General features: G+C 42.8%; 1 protein-coding gene across 1 annotated transcript; it reads right to left on the bottom strand.

Annotated features, from left to right (window-relative positions):
* Positions 1 to 228: 228 nt before the first annotated feature.
* Positions 229 to 2,265, bottom strand: LOC108094235 (golgin subfamily A member 6-like protein 22). The gene is made up of 5 exons (XM_017194693.1): positions 2,173 to 2,265; positions 1,560 to 1,739; positions 1,217 to 1,492; positions 905 to 1,162; positions 229 to 839 (listed from the first exon to the last, which is right to left on the bottom strand). Exons 1-5 carry the CDS (start codon positions 2,191 to 2,193, stop codon positions 585 to 587), a joined length of 990 nt encoding a protein of 329 aa, XP_017050182.1. The 5' UTR covers positions 2,194 to 2,265; the 3' UTR covers positions 229 to 584.
* Positions 2,266 to 12,954: the final 10,689 nt, after the last annotated feature.

The raw sequence follows: 12,954 nt of genomic DNA on the forward strand, positions 1-12,954 counted from the left end.
TGGTAATTTCCTCCGAGCCATAATTAAACGCATTTAGTTTTTATGTTTATGTTTATTATTTTTGTTATAGTAATTTTTTTTTTGCTCAGCTCAACAAGAAATCTTTTTGTACATCAATTCGAGAGTGTGGTCCGTAAGGGGTTTATAATTAAGTTTAAGTACGTATTTACAAACAATTTTTTCGCGGGCCTGCTCTGCTACACTTCGCCCATGTAAAAATACCAAATGTTATTATAATTTTTGTTGTTTTATTGAATTTCGTATAACTTAAAGACAAAAACGCGCGCATGACTAATTTGTACACTTGGGAGAGATAGACGGCGATGAGGGGGCAAGGGGAGATGGGTAATTCCAGCGGATGCGGATAACGAGAGGTATGAGTGTGTTTTTACAAAATGCAGGGGGAGTGGGATGGCTTACAACTTTAAGTCTATGTAACAATTTCAGCGGGTTGGTTGGTGTACACAAGGGGATCTGCGGGGTGAATGGGGGGCGAGTGGGTGGCGGAGCGGGATCGTTATCAGATATCAGTGCTGTCGCTTGGCCGAACGGCGGCCAAACGGATCCCATCGGATGCCGCCGATCTAATCCCATCCGTGGCCGTGGCTCACCGGCACCCACACCTTCTCCCAGACGGGCTTCCACACCTTCTTCCACTCCTGCACCTTGACCTCCTTCCAGACGGGCACGTTCACCGACTGCCACTCGTCCTTCCACGCTTGTCGCTTCTCGGTGGCCCACACCTGTCGCTTCTCGGTGCGCCAGATCTGCACCTTCTCCTCGATCCAGGTCTCGCGCTTCTCCTTGATCCAGATCTGCTTCTTCACGGGCTTCCATACCTGTTAAGAGTTCATTAAACCTAATTATAAAGCCACTTTTAATACACTGATTATTGAAAGCCCACCTGGATCCACTCGTCCTTCCACTCCAGCTTCTTGTCCTGCTTCCACTCCTGCACCTTCTCGGTTTTCCACTCCTGCTTCTTCTCGGTGCGCCACTCCTGTTTCTTCTCGGTCTTCCACTCCTGCTTCTTCTCTGTGCGCCAGACCTTCTTCCACACGGGCTTCCAGATCAGCTTCTTGCGCCAGAGATCGTGGCTGGTGTACTCCCAGCCCTCGTGATCCTTGCCCAGGAACTTTTCGCCGGGAATGCCCATTTTCACCTGTTCAAATATCCAACTTAGCTTATATTTCCCTTTGATGTGAGTAGCACCTACCCATTGGGGCTCAAACATTTGCTTCCAGTCTGCCACCTGAACTTCCTTCCAGACGGGAACTTGAATTTCCTTCCAGAATGGCACCTGCACCTCCTTCCAGATGGGCACCTGGATCTCCTTCCAGACGGCCACCTTGGTGGGCACCCAAATGGGTTTTGTTATCTTCTTCCATTCGGCCACCTTGACCTCCTTCCAGGCGGGAACCTCTCGCTCCTCGATTTTCGGCTTCTTCACGATCTTCCAGTCGGGAACCTGTTCTTCCTTCCAAACGGGAACCTGCAGAAACAATTTGGAAATTCCCATAAGTTCCTCTTTGCGAAGAAAGTGCTTCAAACGGCTTTACCTTGACTTCCTTCCAAATTGGAACCGAAACCTTCTTCCACTTGGTTTCCCACGCCTCCTTCTTGACGGTCTTCCATACCTGGACCCAATCCTCCTTCCAGGTCAGCTTCTTCTTCCACACGCCCTCGGGGGGATGGGCGTAGGCTAAACTTAGGATTATCGCGCAGCTGGCGCTGAGTAGCTATTGGAAATAAAGTTGGGAAGGTTACTTATTTGAACAGGAGATTATGAAGGTGTGAAATCATTTGATATTTTGCTTAGATAAGAGAATATATTCCTTATGAATTACAGATTTCACAACATAAACTGATAAAATAAGATAGCAATTTATTTATTTTTTTATAATATATGAGTTCAATGTTTTTTTTGGCATTTCCTTTGACTTTTTGTTATGATCAATTTGAGCTTAGTTTTGTAGATTTTGTACTTTAGGTATTATTATAATTAGTTTTTGATTATTAAGCTTGTAATTTTTAATGCCATAATTGTTTGTGAGTATTTTTTCGCACTGATTTTTTCACTTAAAACGTCTTTTAGAGTTCCACACATATTTCTATAGGTCTTTCGAGGATTCACTTTGGTATCTCTTGTATTTCTTATCTTTGGACACTGACCAACAGACTTAGGGATCTCATGCTTGGTATCCCTTGCACCACCAACAGCGCGTCAAAACAAAAGAAGCTGATATGTGCCTCCTCTGAGGTCTTCTATGAACACTATTCGCATTTCCCTACATGCACATCTATTTATATTTTGAATGGTCTCGTCTCCGAACCACCGACTCCGGCGTCTCAGTCGCGTCGCAGTCGGCGCAGCAGAGCGGCGGTGGCAGTGGCAAAAACAAAACCAAGTGAAAAAGAAACAGCCAAATCCACAAACGCCAGCGGACCAAAGCTTTGGCGCTCTGCCCAGGTGACTTATTCCAGGTGCAAAATGCACGCAACTGAGGCGTCGCGTCGCTGCCGACGTCCCATTGAAATCGAAAGCAAAAACACAAGTAAAAGCAAAAGCCAAAACCAAAGCCAAAGCCAAAGCCGAGCTGAAAACAAAAACCGCAGAGAGTGAGAGTGGAATGGAGCCCAGTTGGCCAGCTGATGGAGCTGCCTCAAGTTTGAACCGCTCTTGGAACGCCGATGACTTCGCGGATTTTCCCAAGGTAACGCCGCAGCCTCAACAACAATACGAAAATACGAATACGACCACTACTACGAATACGCATACGAACCGTAGGCCGGCGATTTCGAACTGTGTACCATTGGACTCGAGTGCTGACCACTTGAGACCCTTCTTCGCGGAATGGATGGACAGAAGAAGACCCCGAGGTAGAATGCGAGGTGCTCGTAATTATGATGTTGGCAGCGGTGATTGGTCAAGTGCAACACAATCCAGTCCTACGCAGATGAAAGATTAGAGGTGTACTCTCAGCCCTTCATTCTCTGCTGAGCTTATTGGTTAAACTAGACACTGTTGACCCTGATTTTATTAATAGAAATAAACATTTGAATTACTGTTTTCAAACTTGTGTAGGTAATTTAAGGCTCATTATAACCCTTTGTGGTAAAAGACAAATTAAATTCTTACAACATTTTAAAAAACGCATATATTTGTAGATTTTTTACTGTTAACGTAGAAATACAATTTTAAATACTTTGTTTATTTCACACCCACATATAAACCAAATTTCGTATCAGATCTTCAAACAAATTTGAAATGCTTGTATATTTTGTAACAAAATCATTATCCACATTAATCTGACTCAAGGATCAAGGTCTCGCAAGAGAAAAAATTGCAGCTACTTAATAAAATATTAAACATTATTCGTCTGCGGGGGTAACAAAAACTAATAATCACTTAACTAAATTTGTGAATGTTTCCCTGGAGCTGCTATAGTAAATTCAAATTACTACCATTCGCCATAATCCGCACTCTGATTATGGGGCGTTGTAGTAATTTGGCTTTACTATAACAGCTTGTACCGAACTTTGGGTCTAGCATTAATCATCTTCCACGATGATCTCCGAAATAAGGTAATAGGGTAACGAAGTCCACCCCTCCGAAAAGCTATCAATCATCGATCGCAGGGCGAAGGGGTTCACCTCCCGCCTCAAATGCTGTCGATAAGGTCAATTGCTGTGGGCGTGTAGCGCCTGCCATCGTTACATTTGGCCAAGACGCTAAGTAGTCTTAAGCTGCAGCTATTTGGGCTACGTGCCCGCATTTTTTATGGCATGATTAACCATGTCCGACTCTGTGCTCTGAACTTGAGTGACAATCAATTAGCACAGCCGCGTTCAGGCAGTCCAGTTGCTTGCGAAGTTGCTTGCTGATCAGGGGAGCAATTCGGCTGGACAAACGAAAAACAACAAATGCCATTTATGGACGCGTCGACCTAACCGCTCAAATGGCGAAGCGACCTCCGCGGCATGAAGACGTTAGCGCCACCAGTGGTTACGGTGCTGATATTCGTGCACTCAAAGAAATTTCACATTCATTTGAAGGCAGAAATTAAATCCTTTCCTGTTATTAGATATACTCGTTGTTCCATCTATGTAAGTATATACAAAAATGACGGAATAAAATATCCAAGGGAAACACTATTTAATTTGAAGTATAAACTGCTCCAATCTATTAAAAGGGTTTTTATCAAAATTCATTTAGTGAAATAAGGATCCAATTTTAGTTTATTAAATAAAGGTTTTACTACTGCTTAATATTTTCAGTAATATTCTGGTAGTCCGCTTCAATGATTTCTAGGGGCCAAATAGCCTTTTCAGCGCGCGTTTTATGAACACCCGAACAGCTAGTTGGCCATTAGGTTTTGATAAACGCGTCAAGACCACGCAGTTGGCAGTAATTAACACCCGAGAAACGGACCAAGTCAGAGTTTTCGCTTCTGATATTGAAACTACACACGGAGCGCATCGAGCTCCGAGTTGACCCTTTGAGGCGATCCGCCTGAGTCGTAAACAATATATTATGCACAAATTGAAAACGACAGGCTGGTCGCCCCAGAAGTTACGCAACCATCCAAGCAGGAGGAGGAGGAGTGGAGAGGGAAGGGGAGGGGGGGGGAGGGCGGGGCAGGCAGACGGCCTTCAGCCTGCAGCTCTGCAAAAGGAGAAACAGACAAAACGAGGCGAAGCCCCGACATGTTAAGCCAATTTAGCAAAAAACCAAAACTCGAAATTAGGTAAAGAAACACGAATATAATGAAGAATGTGCAACAGGCTCGTTGCTGCGCTCGCTCGGAGTTTATTTCGCCCAGCTCGCTTTTTCGCTTTTTGTTGTGCAAAATGAAATTGAAATTCCTGAAACGTGCCCAGCAGATCTGCGACGAGTGTTGACTGGCAATTCGGGTTTTGGCCTGGCTTCCCGCCGAAGATGTCGTGGATGGAGTCGAACTCGCAGTTGGCTAGCAGGATGGATCGATGGATCGTTGGATTGGTGGATGGTGGGCTGCAGGCTCTGTAAACACCTTTCGCTCCGGTTGTCTTGTCCCTGCTCACCCAGTTGCATAATTTACGGCATCTCTTTATTGATCTGGACGTTTATATGTAGGTTATGCAGTGCCTCGTATTATGACTATCGGTTCGGCAGACTGGTTTCCGCTGCACGGATAGGAAGCGTGTGAAATTGGCTGGAAAACGACTTAGACTGCCAGCAGGGAAAATTAAATTAAGAGAAAGGTACGATGCGACTGACATTTCGCTTAAGATGTTTTGACAGTTATTCAACTAATCCCGTAATGGCCAAGGCTCACGAAGGACGCCAGTCAAGTTGTGTTAAAAAATAAACATCAAATTTAATAGGGGTCATGGGATTGTTAAGGAAGTAACTCAAAAATTACTCTACTGTATTTAAAGTGAAAATTAAAACAATGAGCTAATTGATATTCATACTTAAAATAGTTTACAAGAATAGTTTCATTCAACATTTATTTAGTTTTTTTTTGGGTTAAATTGATTAAAGAAAACTAATAATACAGGGCTAGGATTCCACTTAATTTTATTTTATCCGTACTCCTTCAGACGGAACAACTAAAATAGATTATACTATGATACTAGGATAGGAGAACTTACAATTTTCGTCAAGCTCTGTTTTGAATTGCATAAAAAGTCTTCTTGGCAGGATTCCACAAATTGAGTAATTTTCCTTAAAATGTTAACACAAGTTAACCTTGTATCCTACAAATTTGTAACTTTTATTGCCCGATAATTTGAATAACTGCATTAAGATTCCTCACACAATCTCTGTCTGACTTTAGTGCATTCTTGGCAATCAAATGCATTTCCCATTCACTAACTTTATTGCACATACGCCTCATTGAGTGGAACGCTGATGCAACGCGGCTGCCAGCTAGAAATAGCAGGCACTTAGGCGAACAATAAGCCATAACAAAATACCCCGTTCCCACACGGTTAACCTTCAATCAGGCTCTCTTGGATCAGGCCTAATCCGAGATGTGGGGGATGGAGGGAGGCCTCCGTGGCGGTCTGCAGCGTCATCGTCATCATCCCGGTTGTAAATGCCCGTGGCTTTCTTCACTCGCCGCTCGCCGCTCGCCGCTCGCCGCTTGACACCTGGCGCTTGAGTCTTACCTCTTGGCTTTCGGCTCTCGGGCTGCCCCAATTAGTTACGTGGGGCTGGACCCGACAGGGGAACTGCAGGTGCTCGAGTGTTGACGTTAATGTCATTGTTGCCGCGCTCCAGCTGACCCACATGCATCGCAAATGAAGCGGCGCTAATTGCAGGCCGATAAATTGATTTCATTGCGGTGCAGTTGCATCACGCATCACGAGCTTACAGGCCATTCGAGGCGGTGGGTGCGTTTAGTCGGCTTAAACGAAATGCCAAATTAATTGGCCCGGTAATCGGAGTTGAAAGTGCGTGCACACTCAGCCGCAGCAGCTCGTTGACTTCGTTGGATTAAGCAGCAGGTGGCCGAAAGGCCAGAGTGGCGCCAAGTGCCGGCCGAAATTCGAAGTCCGCTCGCAAAGATGAGCGGCACCTCGTTCACTTGTTTCCGCCAAGGTCATCCGCACTGCGAGTTAACAGCATGTCGAACACCGCCAACAGGTATTAACGCTTATTAATGGTAACCACCACCAATGAGCCTTTGTTGCTGCGCCTCTGTTGCAATGGCCATTAAGCCAGAAGATGCTGAGCGCAGACGGAGCACTGATTGCGGCCAGTCGTCCTTTGGCTCAGATTGCAGGCCGAATGTGGCCGAAACCGGCTCAGTGGCTCACTGGCTCATTGGCTCACTGGCTGTTACGCAATCCCTGGCCAAAAAGCGAAGCTAAGCCCATGCAACCGTTTTATTCACACAGTCAGAGGTCTCGCATTCCAATTTGCGTAGACTCGTCGCAAAACTGAAGTCGCTGATGCTGCCCACTCCTGCTCCTAAGTTCGGTTCGGTTCGGTTTGGCTGCTTTCTGCCCGGTTGTTGGCCATTCGAAGTTGGCAGGCAGGTAGGCAGCTGCACCCGCTGCAGTTGATTTCCTCATTGCTACACAGTGCAAAATATTTCCCTGACTCTTGACCCTTGCAAGTATTATGGAGAGTCTGAGTTGACAGGAAATGCGGGGAGAAGATACCAATATCAGTTTCAGTTTGACCATTGACACTTCATTGATACTTCGACACTCCAGGCAAAAATGTTAAGCAACTTTATGATAGGCGAATGTGACAAGTTGCCTTAATGACCCGATCTGTAATTTACAATGAAGCTCTTTAAACACTACAAAAACTGCCACCATTCAGAAAATTGTTGAAGAAAATGTAAAATTCCTTGTTGAAGAGTTGCATGCAAATATTAACCAACCACTGAGCAGATCATTTTTGAAGTGTATTATTATACGAAATATTCAAACACATATCGACGCATTTCCGCGAAAGTATCGTATGTCGTTTTTTTTCGAAATTGAGATTTTAATGCAAAATTGTTAGGCACCTAATGTCCCACTACCCTGTGAAATATTATAACTGAAAGCCCTATAGTTCCGATAGAAATTAAGTTTCAATTTTATCGTATGTTACAATGCTTTTCAATGTGCGCGCGAAATTATCGTATGTCCATACAAATTTTTTTTCATTTGCATGGAAATACTGCAATCGCACAAAAATATCGAAATACAAAAATAAAGAAAAAGCTTCTCCTGTAAAATTTTATTTTTCAACATACGATACATTCGTGGAAATGCGTCGATATAACAAGTCCAGTGCCCTGTTAATTTGATACAGAATACCAAAAGGCGTGATAACTTTTAAGACCATCTTCCGCTGCGTTCACTTCCGTAAAATCGGAATGCTCCACCCCAATACTGTAACTTTCACAGTTTCTAAGAAATTGACGTTTTTTTTAGCTGACAGTCTAATAGACAAACCTATCTCGATCGAAAATAAACCTACAAACAATTCCATGTGCGCTCATATGTTTTTCAAATTATTTAATTTTATATCCATGCTATACAGAAATTGGAAAACCTTAGGAAAGGTAGTAAAAATAGGTAGTAAATAGCTAAGTAACTAGCATAATAACAGTTAAAATGAAATTACTAGTATACAAATATCTAATATATTAAACAATGCAAAGGAGAAAACGAAATGTCTACGACGTCGTCGTAGGCGTATTTTGCAAAATTAAATAGGCAAACAACAATTAATCTCGCTGCTTGCCTTACGTTTTGCATGGTTTTCCAACCCGAATTCAATCCTGACTTCCTGCTCGACGATATCCATTTTCGGCGAGTGTACGTAAGCTGGAGCTCAGCTGCAACTCGAGATGAAGACACCGCCACGAGAAATGAGACCTGCCCAGGCAGTATTTTATAACACTTTGACAAATATTGCTAATTAAACGCCGTTTCTTGGCTGCCACCTGGCCGTCGATTGGCCAACAGTGGGCCACCAAAGGGGGGATTCGGCCAGGCGAAAGGGGAAGAAAGGTGAAACGGGATCGGAGGAGCACCTATTCAAAGAGGAACTGCTGCGGAGACATCTTCGGCTTCCTGCCAGACAATTAGATGTTGCGCAATCGGGCCGTGACTTACCCCATCGATTCGAGGTGGCCAAAAACAAAGAAGATGCAACCGCGTTACGTCACCGCCCCTTTCACTCTTCTTGCTCGTCTTCGACTCCGACTTCAATGGTATTGCCAGCATCATTATGACGATCGCCGCCACATTAATCGCTGCTGCTGCTGCTGATGCTGTTGTTGCTGCTGCGACTGCATTGCGCTCGCCGAGCTGCCCAATTGAATGTCCCCCGGGCGTATGAGTGATGGCCCAGGTGGGCGTAAAGGAAGTAGCAGGTGGCAGGTGGTAGGTGGCAAACGGCAATTGGCAAGTGGCTCAGTAAAAACGAGGAGTCACTGGCATGCGTGCGAATCTCTTTTTGCTCATTAATACGCAAATTCATTCATTTCACGGTTTTTATTGGTGTGTGACTATCGCCGGGTGTTTGTTGCAGTTGCAGTTGCTACTTGAGTTTTGTCGCGCGCCTAGGAGCGTTTTTCTCTTTCTTTTGCCGCCTCTTGGCTGAGGCATGTCTTTGCGGTGGTTCCGCTTGCAGAAGACACAAGACAGAAGAAACCGAAACTAGTCTCCCAGGCACAGTGGGTCTGTATAACTCCTCCGCCGCGCAATCATTTTCTCAGTTTTCCACAACCAATTATCTCACTTTCCACTCACTCCGCTGCCTCCAGTTTGCCTGCTTTATATAATGACATGTGAGATCTGTTTGCGTTGTGGCAAATTTATGCGGCTCGACCCCCAACTTCCACTTGTTGGGCCCTGTGAACTGCTGTCAAGATTCGTCTGCAGTTTCGCTTGGAGTGGCTCAAAACGTGTGTTGACTCGAATAATTTAGACAATGCGTCTATTGTTAGAGGTCAAGAACTGAAATCTTTTAAATGTTATCGGCAGCTAAGAAATTATATTTATGTCTTCACTAATCATAAGCAAATATTTAAATTTTAAGTCACAGAATCAGGCCGATGATGCGGGCAACCTTCATCTACATACGTTGTTTATAGATATTTTTGGTAATTATTTAATGTTACTTATTAACTTTACTTATAAGTAGATTATTATTTTATTTTCCATTTAAATTTGTTACCGCTATAGTATCCACTAAAACTAACGCAAACCCCTTTTAAAAAATATTTACGTAAAATCAAATAAAAATCGACTGACGAAAGACCTAGTACAAAAGTTAATTAAAAATATTGATGGTCTATTAGTAATGAAATTTTTAAAACCTGTACAAATAAAATTTCCTGAGTAATATCAAATTTCAAAATACGAATTAATTTTTATTCGCATACATTTCTCAATCTACGTTCAAGTTTTTGATTGAATTTATGTATGCATAGTAGTTTACATTTCTTGAGTACATTGACTCATTAAATAGCATATTGATTTTTCAAGGTACAGAAAAGATAATCAAATAAAGCTATAAACAAATTACTTGCATTTTTTATAAAACATTTAAATGTTCAATCCCCGCCAACACGTTGGTCATTTCAAAACTGGCAAAATTCATATTTTACGATTCTGCTGATAAATTAAAACATTTCCTTATTACTACGATGCCGCCAGCTGAGAGCCATCGAGGGCTATGATTTATTGAGTTCCTTGGACGACAAGTTAATAAACTTTATTTGTCCAACATCTTCGTACCTGCTCACATATATTTGTTCCCACTTCGCGGTTGTTTGCTCATTTGCCTCAGATTGACAGGCTGGTGACATGGTGACAAGCGACTTGCGGCGAGTGGCAAATAGCAACAATGCCAACAAGGAAGTCGCACTGGCATCTTCCACGCGCGCCCAATTATGACAAACGTCTGCGGTGCCGAACTCGAAAGGGGAACCCCCGCCCCCCAAGAGCTCCACCCACTTCCCGACTTTCCGCTAGACTCGAGGAACTGAGGCACTGAGTTATTGCCTGCAACACCTGCGGACTTGCGGCATTGTCACTGCCGTTGCCGTTGCCGTTGCCGTTGGCGTTGGCGTTGCGTTGCGAAGACGCAACAATGTAACTGGAACCTCGAATGGGCCCTAGGCACAGGTGACAGCCAACAGGTAATTGCCAGCTTTATACGGCTTCAGCCTCAACAACTCGCTTTGTGCAACTCGGCTTATGCGGTTTTGCAGGAGCCCGGCTTGAAATGCATGCAACTCGAAATGTGGGGGTGTCGAATCGGGAGATAGTGTTCCCTGCCCTTGAAATTCAGATTCTCCTCCCTCTTTGTGTCGAAATGTGAGTTATTGGGGTCCCACTTGCAAATACTTATGGTTAAAAAGGTTAACGACTTAGGTGACGTAATTGGAAATGAAGGAAGGTAGATTTAATTGAAAATGTATCTTACACTTGCTTATTGCAGTGGCGAAACAATATGTACAAAGGTATCTTGACAAGCCCATGAATTTTAATTTAAACGCTTACATAGTCCGCCAGCTTCCTATTGTATTTTATTGAGACCATATATTTTGACGAGACTAATTTAATTTTTAGTGACCTTTACTTTTGGTTTTTGCTCAGTTTTTGCTTAGTCATTCCCTATGGAAATTATTACTACTTTTTAAATCAAATCATCTCATGTTGGCAACCTTTAGGAATTCGTAAAAAGAAATTATGAATAATGAGCACGTCATATTTGAAGTAGAATAACCCATACTTACCAGTTTTCTTTGATGTTTTTGAATATATATATATTTTTGTTCACATGAATATATTATAGAGGTGTTAAACCATATCAGAATCTGCCACATCCTATTCAGCCAAATGGTATTTTGGCCACGGATTGACACCTCCGAAGGCGCGAAGGCCAAATTGAGCCGCAATCAATAAATGCCGGCTCTGTGACATAATGTGACCCAATAACAAGCGCAAATCGCTAAAAACTGCACAACAATGCCAAATCGAACCTAATGGAATTTGTGCAGAGCGTTTTATGGCCACGCCGCTTCATCTACGTGATTTGCTTGGAACGGGGCTCAAATGCACGAATTGCTCGGATGGCACGGCACGAAATTGAAAGATTGCAGCGTCATTGCTACAAAAACGAGCAAGAGCAACACATAAAAGTGAAAAGAAAGGAAAATGGGTCAGCGGTGGTGGACGAACACCATTTGCAGATGTAATGAAACGATCGTTTTGAACACACTTTTGAGCAATTTGCGCCGAAGGAGAGCAGCGGCTACTAGTCACCGCAAACGGATAATTATTGAATAAGCGAAATTAAAGCGCCCCGAGGCGCCGATGGCCCAGAGACCGATTCGACCTCCCGCCAAAAAAACAAAAGCAATTGGCGAAACGCCGATTAATTAGGTAGCGCCACTTTGAAGCCCCGTGCGGCATTGAACTTCGACGCATCCACACACAAATTAGCGACAAATAATGGCCAAAATTGATGATCTCTCGGGTTGCGAAGAGTTTGCCTCGCCGACTCTCCGCCCTTCACGTGGCCATCAATTACGTGACATATCTGTAACATGTAATTTTATTTCCTAATCGCTATGTTTTTATCAGGCAGACTTTATCGTTGAGTTTTCGTATAACCAGGAAAGAGATGCTAAACGTTACTTATTAAAAAAAAGGGTTCAATAAGGGAAAATCAAAATGCTTATTGTTTTATTGTATTTTTTTTTTAAACATAATTTATAAAAAGAAAAATTTATACATTATGTTTATTAAAGTCACTTCTCCACAAGCAAATAAAGGAACTTAAAATTAATATCTCCATCCAAAATTTTTTAATATTTCACTGTATGACCTGCGGCACGACGCCGCACACTTGTGTGTTGCGTAAGAAGACTTCAACGCCTTCACGTCTTTCAACAACCGGTGAACTTGCCACACGCAGACGCTCAAAATTTACTTTCTTCATTCTATCAGCTACCCAAACTTATTTATGCGTGTGAACTGCGCTGCGGAGACAGCGTCCGAAAATTGTCATAAATTACTGCGCGTCTTTTCTCTCTTCTTACGTGAAATGTGATAATTCATATACCCTCAACGGAAGGCGACGTGATTACCAATGAAGCGAAAATGGATAAAAGTTTTCACTGGTTCATTTTTAATGAAACAACTTTTCACAAACAAAAAGATTTTTTTATTTCAGGTCGTAACTATTGGAAAATTTAAGAAAATTAAAAATAGTGTTCCTAAATCTTAACTTTTCTTCTTTTCCAAGACATTTGCTTTACTATTATAGTAATTTCTTCTGTACGGAAGGAATATTTTTGACAGCCTTTGAAAACAAAAAGGTTTAAGCTATACAAAATTTCTCAACCAACATTTGTATGAAAAATATAATACTTTAATCCTCTTCTTATTATCAAGTGGTTTTCATTCTCGACCTGGTTCGAAAATTTAAATTTCGCGCCATTT

The sequence above is a fragment of the Drosophila ficusphila genome, unplaced genomic scaffold, assembly GCF_018152265.1.
Source record: "Drosophila ficusphila isolate 14025-0441.05 unplaced genomic scaffold, ASM1815226v1 contig_414, whole genome shotgun sequence".
In the NCBI taxonomy this organism is placed as follows: Eukaryota; Metazoa; Arthropoda; class Insecta; order Diptera; family Drosophilidae; genus Drosophila; species Drosophila ficusphila.

Coding starts and splice junctions, on each gene's coding strand:
- LOC108094235 (XM_017194693.1), bottom strand. CDS start 2,193: ATGAGATCCCTAAGTCTGTTG. Junction 1,740..2,172: donor TGAGATCCCTAAGTCTGTTG/GTCAGTGTCCAA, acceptor TATTTCCAATAG/CTACTCAGCGCCAGCTGCGC. Junction 840..904: donor GGAAGGACGAGTGGATCCAG/GTGGGCTTTCAA, acceptor AACTCTTAACAG/GTATGGAAGCCCGTGAAGAA.